Raw genomic sequence first — 16554 nt, forward strand, 5'->3', positions numbered from 1 at the left:
ACACTTCTTGTCTGATTAATCAGATAGAGTTGAGAGATCGGCTTGAAGATCCTCAGCATATGTAACTGGATTTAACTGGAACTTGCTTCTTCTCTGGAGTTTGTTTTGTATCAAATGTTGTAAGGTAGTCATTGATATTTAATTTGAGAAAGTAAAAATTAGAGGAACATTTAAACACACATTTACTACAATTAATGTACTGGCATTCATATAGTTCACAAGTGATTACAATGCTAATCTTGAATATGACATTGCATTTTGATTATATTAAAGTTTTACCTTCTTTTGCATGCAGGTTTTATGTTGGAAAGCTTATAAAGGGATAGCCTAGTGAACTAGAAAGGGCACTAAATAGAAAGTTAGAAATTTTGGGCCTTATGGCTGGCTCTACCACTAACTCTCCTGATACCTTACACAAACCTTTCCCCTCTTTGTGCTTCAGTTTTCCCATCTGTACAGTATCTAACTGATACCTCAAATCTGGTTATCTCTCAGAAATTTATGGCACTTATTTCTGTAATCCATATTTGTTCTTTCCCATTTGTAACCCCACTATTTGGATTTCAGATGACCCCTTTCTGTAAAAAGGAAGGAAATGCTTCACTTGAGTATGATTTGCAGTTGGCATATACCAGGGAGTGGGGAGGGCAAAGCTACCTGACAGCAAGGACAACTCTTCCTGTATAGGCTTCTTACTGTCCCTGGGACAAAAAGGAGAAGGTATCCATACCATAGGTAGGCTGTTGGGCCCTTTGCTTCAGACGGGAATATCATTCTGGACAGCAGCTGTAGAGAGGAGAGTATGAGCCAATGTGAATTTTATAGTCCAGATAGGAACCAGAGGTTCCCTCAACCTCTGCCCAGACTCATTCCCAGAGTTCTATGCCTAATCTCTCTCAAGTAAATGACACCATCCCCTGCCTTCAACACTGGGGTCTTTGTCCATTTGCATTGGATGGGGTAACTGTGGAGGGTGAGGAAGGTATAATTTAGAGACTAGGGCAGAAAAATCTTTGAACAAAGAAGTTTATTAACTTCAAAAAGCCACAAGGCCAGGTTATTCTTTGTTAGTGTTTGTTTGGTTTGCGTACTATGGATGTGGTTCTGAGGGAAGCCCATATGGTAGGGATTCTTGGCTGGATTGGTGTGCTAGTTCTGAAAGCTACTACTTCCCCAGAAAAGCCCTTGAGAAACTTGAATCTTTCATATGGTTAGAGACAGGAAAGGGAGGAAACCGCGAAGTTCATGATTTCCCAACCAGGAAGATCAGTGTTTTGAGAAAAATCATTTAGTGAGTACCTACTATGGACTAACTTTGGCTCAGTGTTTTAAACCTTGCAGTGACCCTGCTTATAAGAAGTGAAAGAACACACTCTAGGTTATATAGTTAGTAAATTGTAATATGGAGTTTAAATTATAGCTCTGACTGTAAATAAAACAATACTTTTCCCTACTGTGCTACTCTGGGGTGAATGAGCCTGTTTGGCTCAGAGAAGACTCAAGAAGATATGTATTCTCTGTCTTGAGGTCACTGAGGTGCTATCATTGGAAGGAAGGGGCAATCATGTTCTGTGATGTCAGAAGGAACAGAGCTGGGACCCCATAGGTGAAAAGTACAGGACAAAAAGATTTGAACTCTGACACAGAATTGAGCATCTGGCACTCTCAGGGCCAAGGCAAGTCTGGGTGGGAATCCTCAGACCTGTGCATGTTCACAGGCCACTGGCGGGGGTTGATCTTTTCCCTCTTTCCAACTTGATGAGGCATAAGGGAGGAAGTCTATTATGTTTGACCTTCTTTCTGGGAGATTAGGGGCCTAGGAGAAAGGAGCTGGACTCCTTGAGAGGGACTGACAAAAGCTTTGGGGCCATCCTGGAATCCAGCAGTTGTCTGGCTGATGACCAGAGAGGAAGCTGACTGGAGACGAAGCACTCTCCTTGGCACTGGTGATAAATAACAGGCAACAATGGGACTCCATAGCTTGAAGAGGCCCAAGGCATGGTGGGAAAGGGATATGGGGCCCATAGTTCTTCTCACTTGCCTTTGTCTCTTGTCAGTGCGGAGGAGTGAGAACATCTAGGGAGGAGAGAGAGAACATTTTTCTATAGCAATTTTTGTCACTTAGCCCCATTTCTAAAACCTGAGCTTCTTCCAAGGGCTCGTGATTACTTAGGTGGCATAAGTTCCACTTTAAGAACCCTCTACTTGTCTCCTCCTCAGCCATGGTCTCTAAGCTCTAGCTCTAGTCTAGCTCTACCTGTCCCCTCCACTTAAGGTTTTGAGCTGTGGAAAAGAGGTGAAATCTCAGAGCATCCATCCTATTCATTGACTGATTCAATATTGACTGAAGGTCTACTGTGTCTTGAGAAGGATCTCTAGCCTATCAGATACCATCTCTGTCCTTAAGGAACTTGGAATTACTCACCTTTGGAAACAGAAAAATACATGCAACTCTCCTCTCACGTTGAATGAAAAAACATCCTTGAGACTCAAGTTGTACGTAGAGATGGTATATAGAGCATGGGATTTAGAGTCAGCCTTGGGTTCAAATTCTATCCTGCTGTTTAGCCATGTGACCTTGGATGGCTCGTGTAGCCTCTTAGGACTTCACTTTTCTCAGTAAAATAGTAATCACACAATTTTAGAGATTTTGTAGTCTTATTTAATCCTCGAATAAGTAAAGTGCCTGGTGCATAGCAGGCATTCTAATGTTGCTTGTTCTTATTAAGAGCTAAATAAGTGGGTAGAATTTCCCCTGGGAGTTCAGATAATGGAGCCATGCAATCAAGAGGCTTTTCTGGCTCAGTGAAGTTCTTAGGATTTGTAGATTCTGTATTGAAGACAGCAATCCTCCTTTTTCCATTTTTATTTTATAAAATACCTAATATCTGTTATTGTAATAGTTGTATCTCCATCTTATAGATGAGGAACTGAGGCTTGGAAAGAGGAAAAGACCTGTTTAAGGTCAGATAGCTAGGACATAGTATAATGGTTTGAATCAAGGCACATAGCATTTGCAATTTTCCCAGTACCTTTTGTCAGCTGTGTCCTCTGTGACTTCCCCTTTCTTTGCCTGTTTCCATTCTAAAAGCAAAGTTTGGTCCCTATATTTAGAACCCTAGATGAACGTGCTCTGTGTTATAGAGTAGATGGCCACTTGGGCACAGTCAGTGTAGGGTAACAGAAGCAGAGATGGTGACAGCCCCTCCTGGAACTTTCCAGTTGTGCACTGATTTGCTTTCAGGTAGGTGATTGATGGAGCTGCTGCCAAGCCTGTAATGGCCTCAGGTATTTGGGCATTGGTGCAGTTTTGCACTGGAGAAGACAATGGCAACCCAGTCCAGTACTCTTGCCTGGAAAATCCCATGGGCAGAGGAGCCTGGAAGGCTGCAGTTCATGGGGTCGCTGAGGGTCGGACATGACTGAGCGACTTCACTTTCACTTTCATGCATTGGAGAAGGAAATGGCAACCCAGTCCAGTGTTCTTGCCTAGAGAATCCCAGGGACGGGGGAGCCTGGTGGGCTGCCGTCTATGGGGTTGCACAGAGTCAGACACTACTGAAGCGACTTAGCAGCAGCAGTGGTTTTGCACATAATTTCTCACGCACTTAAGGCTCAAGCCTTGCTTCCCAATCCTGCTATTGGCTTCTGAAGTGATTGATTATGTCACTAGTTTATTTATTCAGATAGATGCATAGAGGATATGGGGAGGGGGCTTTGGGTTCTGGAATTGGCCTAATATTCTCTGCCCTCCCCAGATCTCAGATATAAGTAGCCTTCACATGCAAAAAGAGGCAAACAGGAGTTCTTTCTTACTTATGATGCTCCTGGTAATTAGTGACAATTTTCTGAGAGGCAAGTCTATTTCCCTCATGGGACCCCAGTTTTCTAGTTTATGCTGCTTGGATCTTGTAATGCTCCAGTCTGTTTTGGGGGTTAGTATTATGTGGCTGAATAGAATCCACAGCCAGTGTTTTGCAAACTAAAGTCCTAGCCCCCCTCAAGGTGAATGTGCCAGGTTCCAAGAGGTTCACAGACCTGTAGGCTGAATGTGATTTACTATCTTGGAGCATCAGTTGTACTTGTAGATATCTATTTTATTATTAAAATATAGATATTTAAGGAGTAAACAGTAAATTTTGCACAAATTATTAAGATTAAACCTTCAGGCTTCAAAGAAATTATGACTTACAGCCAGCCATCTCCTAGTATTCTGACACTTCCAACCCCACCCCACCCCCCCACCCCCATCCTCTGGGTATATGCATTCATTATCTTCTGTGGCTTAAAAATGTCTTCCATGGCAGCTTTGAGAAATACTAGCTCAGGCCAGATGAGATTGCTGTCTGAAATCAAAGGGAGCAAAGAATTTTTTTCTTAGAGATGCAGCCACTTCTCAGAGTGGAATGGTAAAGAACCTGCTCATTGGAGCCACAGATGTTTTCCCAGAACCAGTACCTAGACACTCTTTCCCACTAGAAAATGAGGTTTCTCTTTCCTCTGAAGTAAGTTCTCAGCAGGAGGCAAAGCTTGAAGCAAGCTAAGCTTGGCCTCATTCCATATTTTAGAATTTGAAAATGGGGCCAAGAGTTGCCTGATCAAATGATTCCCAGCACCCTGTGGACCTTAATTGGAGATTTCCTTACAGCCTGGGGTCCACGAGTCATCAGTTTTATCCTTTGTTCTTTTTCAGTCTCAGTTCTGACTTCAGACCATATTTCCTTCACCCAACACACTCACTTCCTTACTTTGGGACTTCAATGGAGGCTAAGAGACATCGCTCTCTCTCCAAGCCTACAGTCTAAGGAAGTAGAGCATTTATATGCATCTGATTTCTTTGTGTTCATAGGGAAGAGGCAGTGCTCAGAGAGATTAAAATGCCCTGCTGATCCTGATATCTTTTCTTTTGATATCACTTTAACTATTACTTTATCCTCAGAGATACTCTAAATCCTGGAATTATTTTAGCTCCTATAACTCCTCTCATCATACCCCTAACCATCCCGCTAGTGAAGCAGACAACATGGTGTAGAGGCTAAGGCACTCACTCCTGGGACCTGTGGAACTGATTGTGTGGTCTGTGCCTGCCTCACTTTCTTTTAATTCTGGTGTCTCTTGAGTTTCTACACCTGGGCCGTTGGTACAGGCAAAAGCCAGTTGCTACCCTACTAGTTCTGTTCCCAGTATGTCCTGCCATGACCTAGCATCCTGTCCTAATGGTCCATTTTCAACATCTTCAGTGGGTCTTTTTCTATCCTGGGGCTGCATTGTTTCTTGGAACTTATTTCTTTACACCAATTGCACCTGTACACACTATGTTCTGCAGCCTTGTGGAAAACCATTAATTAGACCCTATCTTAGATATAGGATGTAAGAGGTGCTTAAAAAAATCTTTCCTATGCACATCCTCTCCCTTTATCCTCTGCAAAAAAAAAAAAAAAAAAAAGTCACTGTCACATTTCAACATGACTACTTTGTATTCTCCATCTACAACCTGATGGTAATGCCTATTGACTTAGACTCAGAGACTCACCTTTCCATCAAATCCTGGAAGTCTTGATCTTTCCTCATATAGTACACCTTCCCTCATTTATTTTTTTCTAAGCATGTTCCTAGTTACCCAAGTTGTCAAGAGGTATGTGGGAAATGGGGCTGTATTTCTTGGTCATTTACAAATAACTTAATTAGTAGATTGGTAGAACTTGAGAGCATAAAGAAGTCATTTAAGCCACACCACTCATAGTAGATGGCGAAGCTGGATAGATGAGGAAACTGAGGCCCAGAGAAGGAAATGTATTGCCTTAACATCACACAGCAAGTGGAAGACAGAAGTGAGACTTCCACTCAGGTTTCTTGACACCTGATTCAAGCTATGAAAGGGGAGGGTAATCATCATGAACACCCTGGTGAGCAATGAAGGTTAATGTCTTGGCAGTATGGCTTCTCTCCAAAGTGATTGTTGACTGAACCTAGTGGAAAAGCCAGGAGCTATATGTAGATGCAGAGGTAGTCAAAGTTCATTTTCTGGCTGGTATATCTGGATCAAAAGAGAGACAAGGCAGTTAGTCACTTGGGAACCCCAGAGCTTCTAAGCTCTTTTGAACCCTTGGCCTTAGGAGATAGCAAACAAGAGAAAAAGGGTATAGGTTTTAGAGTCATATAATTAGGATTTTAGTCTAGACTCTATGGTTTTAGACAGATTGCTCTCTAAGCCTTATTTTCCTCATTTATAAAATGGAAATAATAACTATCTCATGATTGTTCAGTGTTTGGTACCTGGCACATAATAGGTACTTAATAAACATGATCTACTTTTTCCTTGAGGCCTCTGAAGCTCTAGATTGTAAGCTCTGGGAGTGACAATGGGTCTGGCCTGGCCTTGGATGCATAGTAGAAACTTTGTGGATACAGTGCAGTGTGTAGCAACGCTGGGTCCCTGCTACTTGTTTCTAACTCCAGGTAAATTTCTTCACCTCAAATTCCCCCTCCCACCCCAGTAGAAGAAAATATAAAGAAGACTCTCTGACACCTCATTAGGAAATGGCTTTATTACCTCTATCCCCAGTGGTGGGCATGCTAGGGTTGAGCCACCAGCCAGAACTATTTACATGCTAATGTCATGGACTGGAAAACAGACCCTGTCTATCTTTTCCTGGTTGTCTTTCCTTTCCTGCCCACTGCTCAGCCAAAATGCCCAGTAGCTGAACACCATGGGGCCCTTCAGCTACTATACTCATTCCTACTGTCAACCTGTGTGAGTAGTAAAGGAGAATCATGACTGAGCTCTAATCAGGGCTGAAAATAAGCATCTTAGCCTCTAAGCACAGCACAGGTTTGGGGTTTATAGATACCAAAGTACATTTTTTCTTTGGGCATTGTAAGTAGGACTTAGCCTGAAGGGTATGGGCATTATTCCTAATTGCTAAACATAAAGAAGGAGTCCAGGAGAACAAGATTCAGGAGTTAAACCAACAGTTTCTACCTTCAGCCTTTACCTTATTCTGGGAGTATGGAGCTGCATGGCATAACTGAGTGGGATGGTGATGGCAAAAAGCACTGAATTTGAATGGGTTTGGAGTCAAACAGTCCTGACTCTGCTACTCACTAACTGAACCTTACTTTTATTTATCTGTAAAATGGGCCCAGTTGTAATTATATCATAGGACTATTGTGAAAATTCAAGGAGATAATGGATATCAAGTTATTGGTGTCTGGTAGTGCTTATAATTTATCTAGTCCATACCTCAGCAGAAGTATTTGGTGCAGAGAGATGTTGACATTATTTCTTAGCTACTGCCCAAGTGTATTTTATTTTCAGACCTGGGTGCCTTATATCCTTTAAGGTCAGGGACCACATGGGCTCCACATTTGTCTCCTCTGTGCCTGGCACAGGGTAGGCACTCAAATCAATGGTTGTTTTCTGTTTTGCCTTTCAGGTGGTGAAAACTATTGGCCTGAGGGAAATTTGGTTTTTTGGTCTGCAGTACCAGGACACTAAGGGATTCTTTACTTGGCTGAAACTCAATAAGAAGGTAATTGCTTACTCCACTGCCACATTTGGAATTCACTCTTCTACTAGACTTTGCTCAGGAGTGTAAAATGTGCAAGCTGGCAAATTTAGGGCATGTAGGGCTCCATTTTTCACTGGGTGGTCTCTCAACCGCTAGATCAGAATAAGGGTAGAGCTCTTGCTCTGTCTCTATTTGGATTTGTAACAGCGAGAATGGCCAGTGTCCAAGGAGGATGGGACCTACTTACGGATCATAGCTATCAGTAGTTCTTCTAGAGGAGATTGGTATCCTTTTTTCCTTTCCAAACTCAAGGGCTTTAGGAAATTTGTTAAACAGAGAGTCACAGACTATCGAACTGGAAAGAATCTTGAAAGTCTCATAATCTTGTCTATTTTCTTGCCTATTAACTTATGCCTGCACCCCATAAAGATGTGTCCTTCTTTCTTAATTTTCTCAGTTGAACTCCAAGTGAGATGGTTTAAATATAGTGAAAGTGAAGTCGCTCAGTTGTGTCCGACTCTGCGACCCCATGGACTGTAGTCCACCAGGCTCTTCTGTCCATGGGATTTTCCAGGCAAGAATACTAGAGTGGGTTGCCATTTCCTTCTCCAGGAGATCTTCCCAATCCAGGGATTGAACCCGGGTCTCCCGCATTATAGGCAGACGCTTTACCGTCTGAGCCACCAGGGTTTAAGTATAGGTCCATTCAAACTCTCCACATCCCAGCAGAATCTCTGCAGGTACATAGCAGTTCTCCATCTCATCATCCTCAAACTGTCTGACTTTGTCCTTGGAGGTCTCCATACAGTCCTGTGGTTTATTTTCCTGATTGTGTCTAGCGGGTGAGTGCTCCACCTTTTGCTGGCAGAGTCTTCTTTTTCCAAAGAGTGGAGACTTTTGCTGGGAAAATGTGGAACCATTAGTAGCCAATTTCAGGCTTCAAAAGACAATCTAATTTGTCCTCTTTTCTAGTCAATTCCCAGACCTCAGTCATACATCTTAGTCTTTACTTTGTTGATTTATGGAGTTGGAGGAGAGTCTTAAAAGAGGTGTTTCTTAAAACTACCCTCAGAATGTAGGAGCAGTTGGATATATTGTCTGATCATGGCTTAAGAGCTTATGACTATCAATAGGTGTTAGGTTATTTTAAGGAGAAATTCCCAATAGGAGGCAATTATGGATGTGGGCTTGGGTCCCTGATGAAAGTAATATGTCTCTTTTCTGAATTACCAGAATTGTTACCCAACTCTTTGGGATTATTCAAATTGATGACTTTCCAGTGTCTTCTCCCCACCCTACAGCCACTCCCTTACCCCTAAAATCTATTTTTTTGAGAGTGCATAGCCCCTTGGTGCTCCTAGGTGACCGCCCAGGATGTGCGGAAGGAAAGCCCTCTGCTTTTCAAGTTCCGGGCCAAGTTCTACCCTGAGGATGTATCTGAAGAGTTGATCCAGGACATCACACAGCGACTATTCTTCCTGCAAGTGAAGGAGGACATTCTCAATGATGATATTTACTGCCCACCTGAGACTGCTGTGTTGCTGGCCTCCTATGCTGTCCAGTCCAAGTATGGTGACTTCAATAAGGAAGTCCACAAGTCTGGCTACTTGGCTGGGGACAGGTTGCTGCCACAGAGGTGAGGTGGTATCCTGGTGATCTGCCCTGGTCAGAGTGAGCTGTGGCCCAAAGTTGATTGATTCCTGTTATACAGGGGTTGCCAGATCTGTCCCTCTCCACTAGGGTCTGTCTGAAGACCATGTTATGATGCTCAGACAGACATACTTGCATATGGCACCATACTCTGTTCTTATTTCTCTGGTTCTCAAAATAAAACACTTTTTTCCCTCCTCTGCTTGCCTATTACAGAACTTCATTACTGTGGAAACAGGTGCTTATATTGAGAACCAGAGATGGATTACTTCTCCTTGCCCCAGTTCCATTTTCTTGATCCTTTCCACTGATTTAGACTTCTTATATCAGAGGTTCATTGGAGTGAGAAATACTTAAACTAGGGACATAGGGAGCTCAAAACAGTCTTTTAATATTGATACCCAGTGTACAGAGATTTCTCCTTTTGTAAACTTCAAAACTGAACATTCTCAAACTCTAATTATTTTTATTTTAGCATCGCAACAACACACAGAATGAATAAGGCAGGCATAATCCTTATTTCCTAGCTAAGGAAATAAAGATGTAGAGGTACTCACTCTGACCTGCTGAATCTCCCACAGCTCATTTGTGGCAACCTGGAACCCTAGTCTTGATTTTTTTTAACCCTACTGCATCCAGTCACTATTTTATATAGGCTTTTAAATTGGAAGGAAAATTATGCTTCATTCCAGTAACCTCAGTCCCAGTGGAGCTATGGCAAATGTACAACTCACCTGAAGGTATTAGGGATAGTGGTTGTGCCCTGGGACTCTACATGAGTCAGTCACTGCTATAATGTCTGAAATAGCATATTTAAAGCAAGCCTTGTTTATGATCTAGTAGATCTGGGAGTTATTGTTATAATATAATTACAACTGGGCCCATTTTACAGATAATAACAGTTGAACCTGTTAGTTTTTTTCCTAAACCATTTGGACTCAGTTTTATCTTCCATAGCTACAGGCTATATCTTATCCCTGAGCAGTAGTCTCACAAATGCAAACTATTGGCCCCACAGAGATCTAGGAGAGAGTATGCATGCCTCCATGAGGCCAATTCCTCCTCTTAGTCTCACAAATCAGCACAGACTGTTAATATGTTACTGCTTTGCTTGGTGACCACAGCACATTATTGGATTTTCTGGTTAAAGGTACAAAGGAAGGTGTTCCCATTGTCTTTCTTGGTCACCCATTCTGTATGTCTCATACCCCTCAGGCAGTTCCCTGTGTCTAGTTAATATCTCCTGCTGTAATTTCAGTCTGCTTCTGGTGTAACTGACCCCACATCATCTTTCCAGGGTCCTGGAGCAGCACAAGCTTAACAAGGACCAGTGGGAGGAAAGGATCCAGGTGTGGCATGAGGAGCACCGGGGCATGCTCAGGTAAGCCTACCCTAGGAACTGTGGACTCTATGCTATGCCCTTGCAAGGAGAATAAGAGTTGGTTCAGTGGGGAAGAAGAGGCAGAGGCTAGGAACACTGGAGGATGTTGGAGAGAGACAGAAATGCCGTTTACAAGAGGAAATTAGAAATGGAAGGCAAATCAGCACCATTATAAAACTGTGGTTTTTGTGGATGATGGGAGCTGATAGCCCAAATGAGGGGATCCTGAGATTCCCTCCCCTAGGGAGTTTCTGAGCCACAAGGGTCCCCTCTCCAAGAATGAAATGAGGAAGGATCTTTATGAACATGGCATACCATTTGGGAGATGTCTAATTGAAGAACAAATCTTTTCATTTTGTCATCACCATCTCATTTGGGCTCTGCTAATAATGTGCCTGTGTAAGAGGCTTCTGTGATAGCTAATATGCCTGAGGTCAGCAAGTGTCAGCCTGCCTTTATTCCCCTTGGGAATCTCAGACCTTAGGCTTCTATGAGCATGTTTTGGCAAAAGTCACATTTTGCTGTGTTAACCATCATCTGCTCACCTTCCATCCTCTTTTCAACTGCTTTCGGCAAGATTCTTGTCAGAAGTGGAGAGCAAGTAGGCTTTCTGTCTCCCTGTGTCTGAGTCATAGGCTCCCTCCCCTTTATTACTTGCCCCTTCCGCGCCCACCCCCACCCCCACCCCACCGCCACTGACTTCTGCTCTGTTGTTTAGGGAGGATGCTGTCCTGGAGTATCTGAAGATTGCCCAGGATCTGGAGATGTATGGTGTGAACTACTTTAGCATCAAGAACAAGAAAGGCTCAGAGCTATGGCTGGGGGTGGATGCCCTGGGTCTCAACATCTATGAGCAGAATGACAGGTATAGTTCAGAGCTCGCTTTTTAACTTTTTATTTTGTATTAGGGTATAACCAATTAACAAACAATGTTGTGATACTTTCAAGTGAGCAGTGAAGGAGCTCAGCCATATATATACATGTATTTATTCTCCCCCAAACTCCTTTCCTATCCAGGATGCCACATAACATTGAGCACAGCTCCATGTTCTATACAGTAGGTCCTTGTTTGTTATCCATTTCAAACATAACAGCGTGTGTATGTCCATGTCAAACTCCCTAACTATCCCTCCCCCTTGTCCTTCCCCTCTAAGAACCATAAGTTCCTTTTCTAAGTCTGTGAATCTGTTTCTGTTTTGTAAGTAAGTTCATTTGTATCATTTCTTTTTAGATTCCACATATAAAAGATATCATATGATATTGCTCAGCTTGCTTACTTTTTTGGGCTACTTTGACACCTAGGACTTGACAAAGTATGATTATACTTCCTGGGTCCCACCTGTATCATTCTTTTTCTACCTAGATTAGACCAGCCCAGATGATCACACAACCTCCCTCAGGCCTCTAAATCTTGCATTGACTAGACTTTCACTGTCCACTGTGGTGGCTTCTGGCCCACATGTAGCTGTTGAATACTTGAAATGTGGCTGGTCTGAATTGAGATGTGCTATATGTATAAACTACATTGAAGACTTAGTGTGAAAAACAATATAAAATGTCTCATTTAATGTATTTTAAATATTCATTTACATCTTCATGAACATTTACATGTTCAAAATACATGATAGTATTTTGCATATACTGGGTTAAGTGAACTGTTGTTATAGTTAATTCCACTCTGTTTCTTTTTACTTACATGTGGTTACTAGAAAATTTTAAATTGCATGTGTGATAATTTATATTTCTGTTGGATAGCACTGATTTAAAACCCACCTTGTCAGGATTTGTAATTAATCTCACTTCATATGATGATTCAGTATTTTTTGACCTATAATCTCTCTTGGTACAGCCTTATCTCACTAGCTTATTTTTTTCCCTTGGTTTTCTCTTGATGAGTATAAAGATCAATATATTATTGTTTTGTGTAACTTGAGTCTTGGAACTCATTATTTACTGTCCTCTCAGATTTTACAACTTTGAGTAGAAGAGATCCAGTGAAGTAAGGCTGGTGATTCTTTGAGAGATTGTTACAAGGTCCATGCCTCAACAAAAAATAAAGCAAACCTTAGTTGTTGAGACAAGGGATATGTTGATTGTAGTATTAGAAAGTCCTTTGTGAACTCTCAGTGCTGGCAGCTGACCTGGTGGCATGTGATGATACTGGCTGAGCTGGCAATGAATCTGTCTCCTTAATGGAGAAGTTGGTGGTGGTGAGGGCAAGGCACCAACCCTCTATGTCCTTCTTGCCTTGTGTTTGTCCTAATGCTCTTGGTATCCATTTTTACAGGCTGACTCCTAAGATAGGCTTCCCCTGGAGTGAAATCAGGAACATCTCTTTCAATGACAAGAAATTTGTCATCAAGCCCATTGACAAAAAGCCCCGGTAAGTGGCTCCTCCTACTGGCCAAGGCCTAGGTAATGGTCATATTGGCCAAGGCCTACATAATGCTAGAAGCAATCATGTCATTGCATATTTCTCTCCTTTCTCTGGATTTTTGTGTATGTGGATGGGAATAGGAGGTACAAAAAGTGATTGGCAATGAAAAAGGATGTTGATGCCAATAAATGGTCAGGAGGCATCCTGTAACTGGTGCTACCCTGCTAACTGTGTCTCAGGAGAAGCATGGATTAGGGAGAAACACAGGCAGTCTAAGTTCTGCCTGTTAGCCACTGTTTGTTACTGCCCCAAGGCTCTGGGGTAGTACATCTTATCTTTTAAAGCCTCTAGGCTTGAAAAGTAGAAATCGTTCATGTACTTGATTTATCTCTAATTGTGGAGAAGGGAGAGAGCCAGGAGAAGTCCAGATCCAAATGTTGTTCTTTTTGTTATAACTTTACTGCTGTCCTCTTAAGACTTCTCTCCAGAGCAATCCAAATACAAAATAATGCTTTGAGTCCAGTAATTCCTCTAACATGGTTGCCACACCTGTCACCTGTAGTTGCCTGTGGCTGACAAGACTGAAAAACTGGGGATTGGGAATAAGATAGAAAACTGTGATGAGAGTCTCCTCTTTCATGTGCCAAGGGCAAGTGGCCATGCTGAACTAGACACTTCTCATGGGGTCTCAACCTTCTTCTAGCTTTGAGGTCTCTGAACTTTCCCTGCTAAGAACTTTATATATATTGTCTCCTTCAACCCTCAATGATATTGTCAGGTAGGTAATGGCATTCCTATTTTATAAGTGATGAAATTGAGTTTCAGAGGGATGGAGTGATTTGCCCAAGATCATACAGCTAAAATGGTAGAGCTGGGATTTATACCTAGGTTGTTTGACCTCTAGAGCTTGTGCTCCTTCTACTGTACCCCAAGCTATATGAGATGGTAGAAGTTTGGGTTCAGTGGCAGAAGAGCTGGTGGTTAGCACATCAGCTGGTGAACTTGGTCCAGTGGTATTTGTAGCAACAAACTCCAGCTCACTGGATTTTCTTGTGTGTGTGTGTGTGTGTGTGTGTGTGTGTGTGTTTTAACTGCTGTTTTGCTTAACTTTCATCAGAAAGGTAAGTAACAAAGCCAGCTGAGACCAAGGGCTTATTTAAAACACAACGACCAGGATAATTGATGTTCAGGAGACTTATATATTCATGTATGTATTTACAAATACACTGCCTTATTCCAAATAGGATTGAAGGGACTAGCTCTAAGATATGCTTTTAGAAGATACAGAACCAGTCCAGCCCACTCATACTACACTCACCAGGGTATTATCTAAAGATTATTGTACCTCTAAGAGAGGTTGCTGAGACCCAGCAGGATATTTAATTAGCAGATGAAGTCAGTTTCTATCTTTCAACTGGATTGAGGGTATTTTAAGATGATTTTCATAAGCAAATGTTGAAAGAAATTGTGGCTTGGTAAGGAAGAGCACTAGTTTCGGAGTCAAGAAGCCTGGGTTCTAGACCTGGGTCTGCCACTAACTTGCCATCTGACCCTGAGCAAGTCACTTCACTACTCTGATAATTGGTCTTCCCATCTGTAGTATGATTGTTTCAGTGCTTTTTAACTTAGCTTTTCAGAAGGCAGAAGCCCACCTTCATCTTTCCCTCTACACTCTTTCTAACTGCTGGTTTTCTACCAGGACTTTGTTTTCTATGCTCCTCGGCTGCGGATTAACAAACGGATCTTGGCTCTGTGCATGGGGAACCATGAGCTATACATGCGCCGTCGCAAGCCCGACACCATTGAAGTACAGCAGATGAAGGCACAGGCCCGGGAGGAGAAGCACCAGAAGCAGATGGAGCGGTAGGTGGTGTGGAACTGAAGTGGGGGCTTGGGCTATGGCAAAGAAGCTTTTCAAAGGTGCCAAGCCTGCTAAAGGCAGGACATGAAGTCATCCTGGTACTAGGGGAAAGGGAGCTGTACAGGGATGACACCTCTTCCTTTAAGTCTCAGATATCCTCATCCCCAGGAATCAGGCATTTAGAACCCTAGGATTTCAGAGATTCATAGGAGAGAGGGGCATTTCATAGTTCCCCGTTATTTATGACCCTCATGCTATTGCTCTTCTAGGTGGACTCTGGGTTGCTCTGGGCTATCTGACCAGTATAGTGGTGGTAGCAAAAGGCTCTATGCACATTTAAACCTGGACTCTATAGGATCTTTTGAGTAGAATTAGACAGAGCTACCAGATTTTTCCAGCCCTTTTGCACTATGGCCCCTTTGCTACTCAAAGTGCATCAAGGCTTAGCAGCATCAGCATCAACTTTGAAACTATTTAGGAAGGCAGTATCTGAGACCTACCCCAAATGTGCTGATTCAAAATCTGCATTTTAAGAACCTAGTTAACCATTTCTTCAAAGAAGATGTGTAAATGGCCAGCAGGCACATGAAAATACCCTTAGTTATTAGGGAAATGCAAATTGAAACCTCAGTGAGGAACTATTTCATACTCACTAATATGGATATAATAAATGAAAACAGATAATAACAGCTGTTGGCAAGGGTGTGGAGAGACTGAAACTCATGTTCTTCACTGTTGGGAATGTAAAATGGTTCAACTGCTGTAGAAAATAATTGATAGTTCCTCAAAAAGTTAAATGTAGAATTATCGTATAACTCTACAGTTCCCCTCCTAGGTATACACTGAAAAAAAAAATTTGAAAACAGATGGTCAAACATGTATATGCACACACATGTTTGTAGCTGTGAAATTCACAGTAGCCAAAAGATGAAAACAGCCCAAATGTCCATCACTGAATGAATGGATAAGCAAATTATTCAGCTATCCAATGAAATATTATTCAGTCATTAAAAAGAACAAAATACTGATACATACTATTATGTGGATGAATATCTAAAACATTATGCTAAGTGAAAGAAACCAGACACAAAAGGCCTATATTGTATTATTCCATTTATATGAAATATACAGAATAGATAAACCTACTGAGACAGATGACAGATTGATGATTGTCAAGGGCTGGAGGGAAGGGAGATGTGGAGAAACTTCTTAACACCAGGTATGAGGTTTTACTTTGGCATGATGAAATATTGTGCATTTATTAAATGCCACTTAATTATTTGCTTTAAATGATTAACTTTATATTATTAATATGATTATCACTAAGTAATTTATTAAAAAAATAAGATCCCAGGTGATTCCTGTACACGTTAAGGTTTGATAGCACTGCTCTAATAGATACTATATCATAAAGAGTTTGGAATCTCAGGAAGCTTCTAATCTAGTAGGCTGGAAAATGACTCCATGTATGAGAGGTTAGACACCAAGATTTACATTTATTCTGAAAAAAAAAATGATATGAGGGGCAGTTTACAGAACTGGTTCTGGCAGGAACCTGCCCTATAGGACCTCACAGTCTAGTAGAAGAAAGGGGAAAAAACAGTATATGCATAACTATTCAGGGCACAATGCTGTGTCATTCATTCACTCAATATATATTTATTGAGCAGTGAACAAAAGACAAAAATCTCTGCTCTGCTCCCATGAAGCTGTCGTTCTAGTGGGACGAGACAGGCAGATCAAATAAGCATATTATACAGTCTGTGACATGATA

The 16554-nt window shown here is 41.9% G+C and overlaps 1 protein-coding gene across 1 annotated transcript in view; it reads left to right on the forward strand.

Moving 5' to 3' along the window:
• MSN (moesin) overlaps positions 1 to 16554 on the forward strand; it is a 72785-nt gene that overhangs the window by 50369 nt on the left and 5862 nt on the right. Inside the window, 6 exon segments of the mRNA XM_027533314.1 lie at positions 7437 to 7532; positions 8873 to 9147; positions 10459 to 10542; positions 11261 to 11407; positions 12830 to 12929; positions 14619 to 14782. Of these exon segments, the coding sequence (XP_027389115.1) occupies positions 7437 to 7532; positions 8873 to 9147; positions 10459 to 10542; positions 11261 to 11407; positions 12830 to 12929; positions 14619 to 14782 (866 nt within the window).

Source organism: Bos indicus x Bos taurus, chromosome X (genome assembly GCF_003369695.1).
Source record: "Bos indicus x Bos taurus breed Angus x Brahman F1 hybrid chromosome X, Bos_hybrid_MaternalHap_v2.0, whole genome shotgun sequence".
NCBI lineage: Eukaryota > Metazoa > Chordata > Mammalia > Artiodactyla > Bovidae > Bos > Bos indicus x Bos taurus.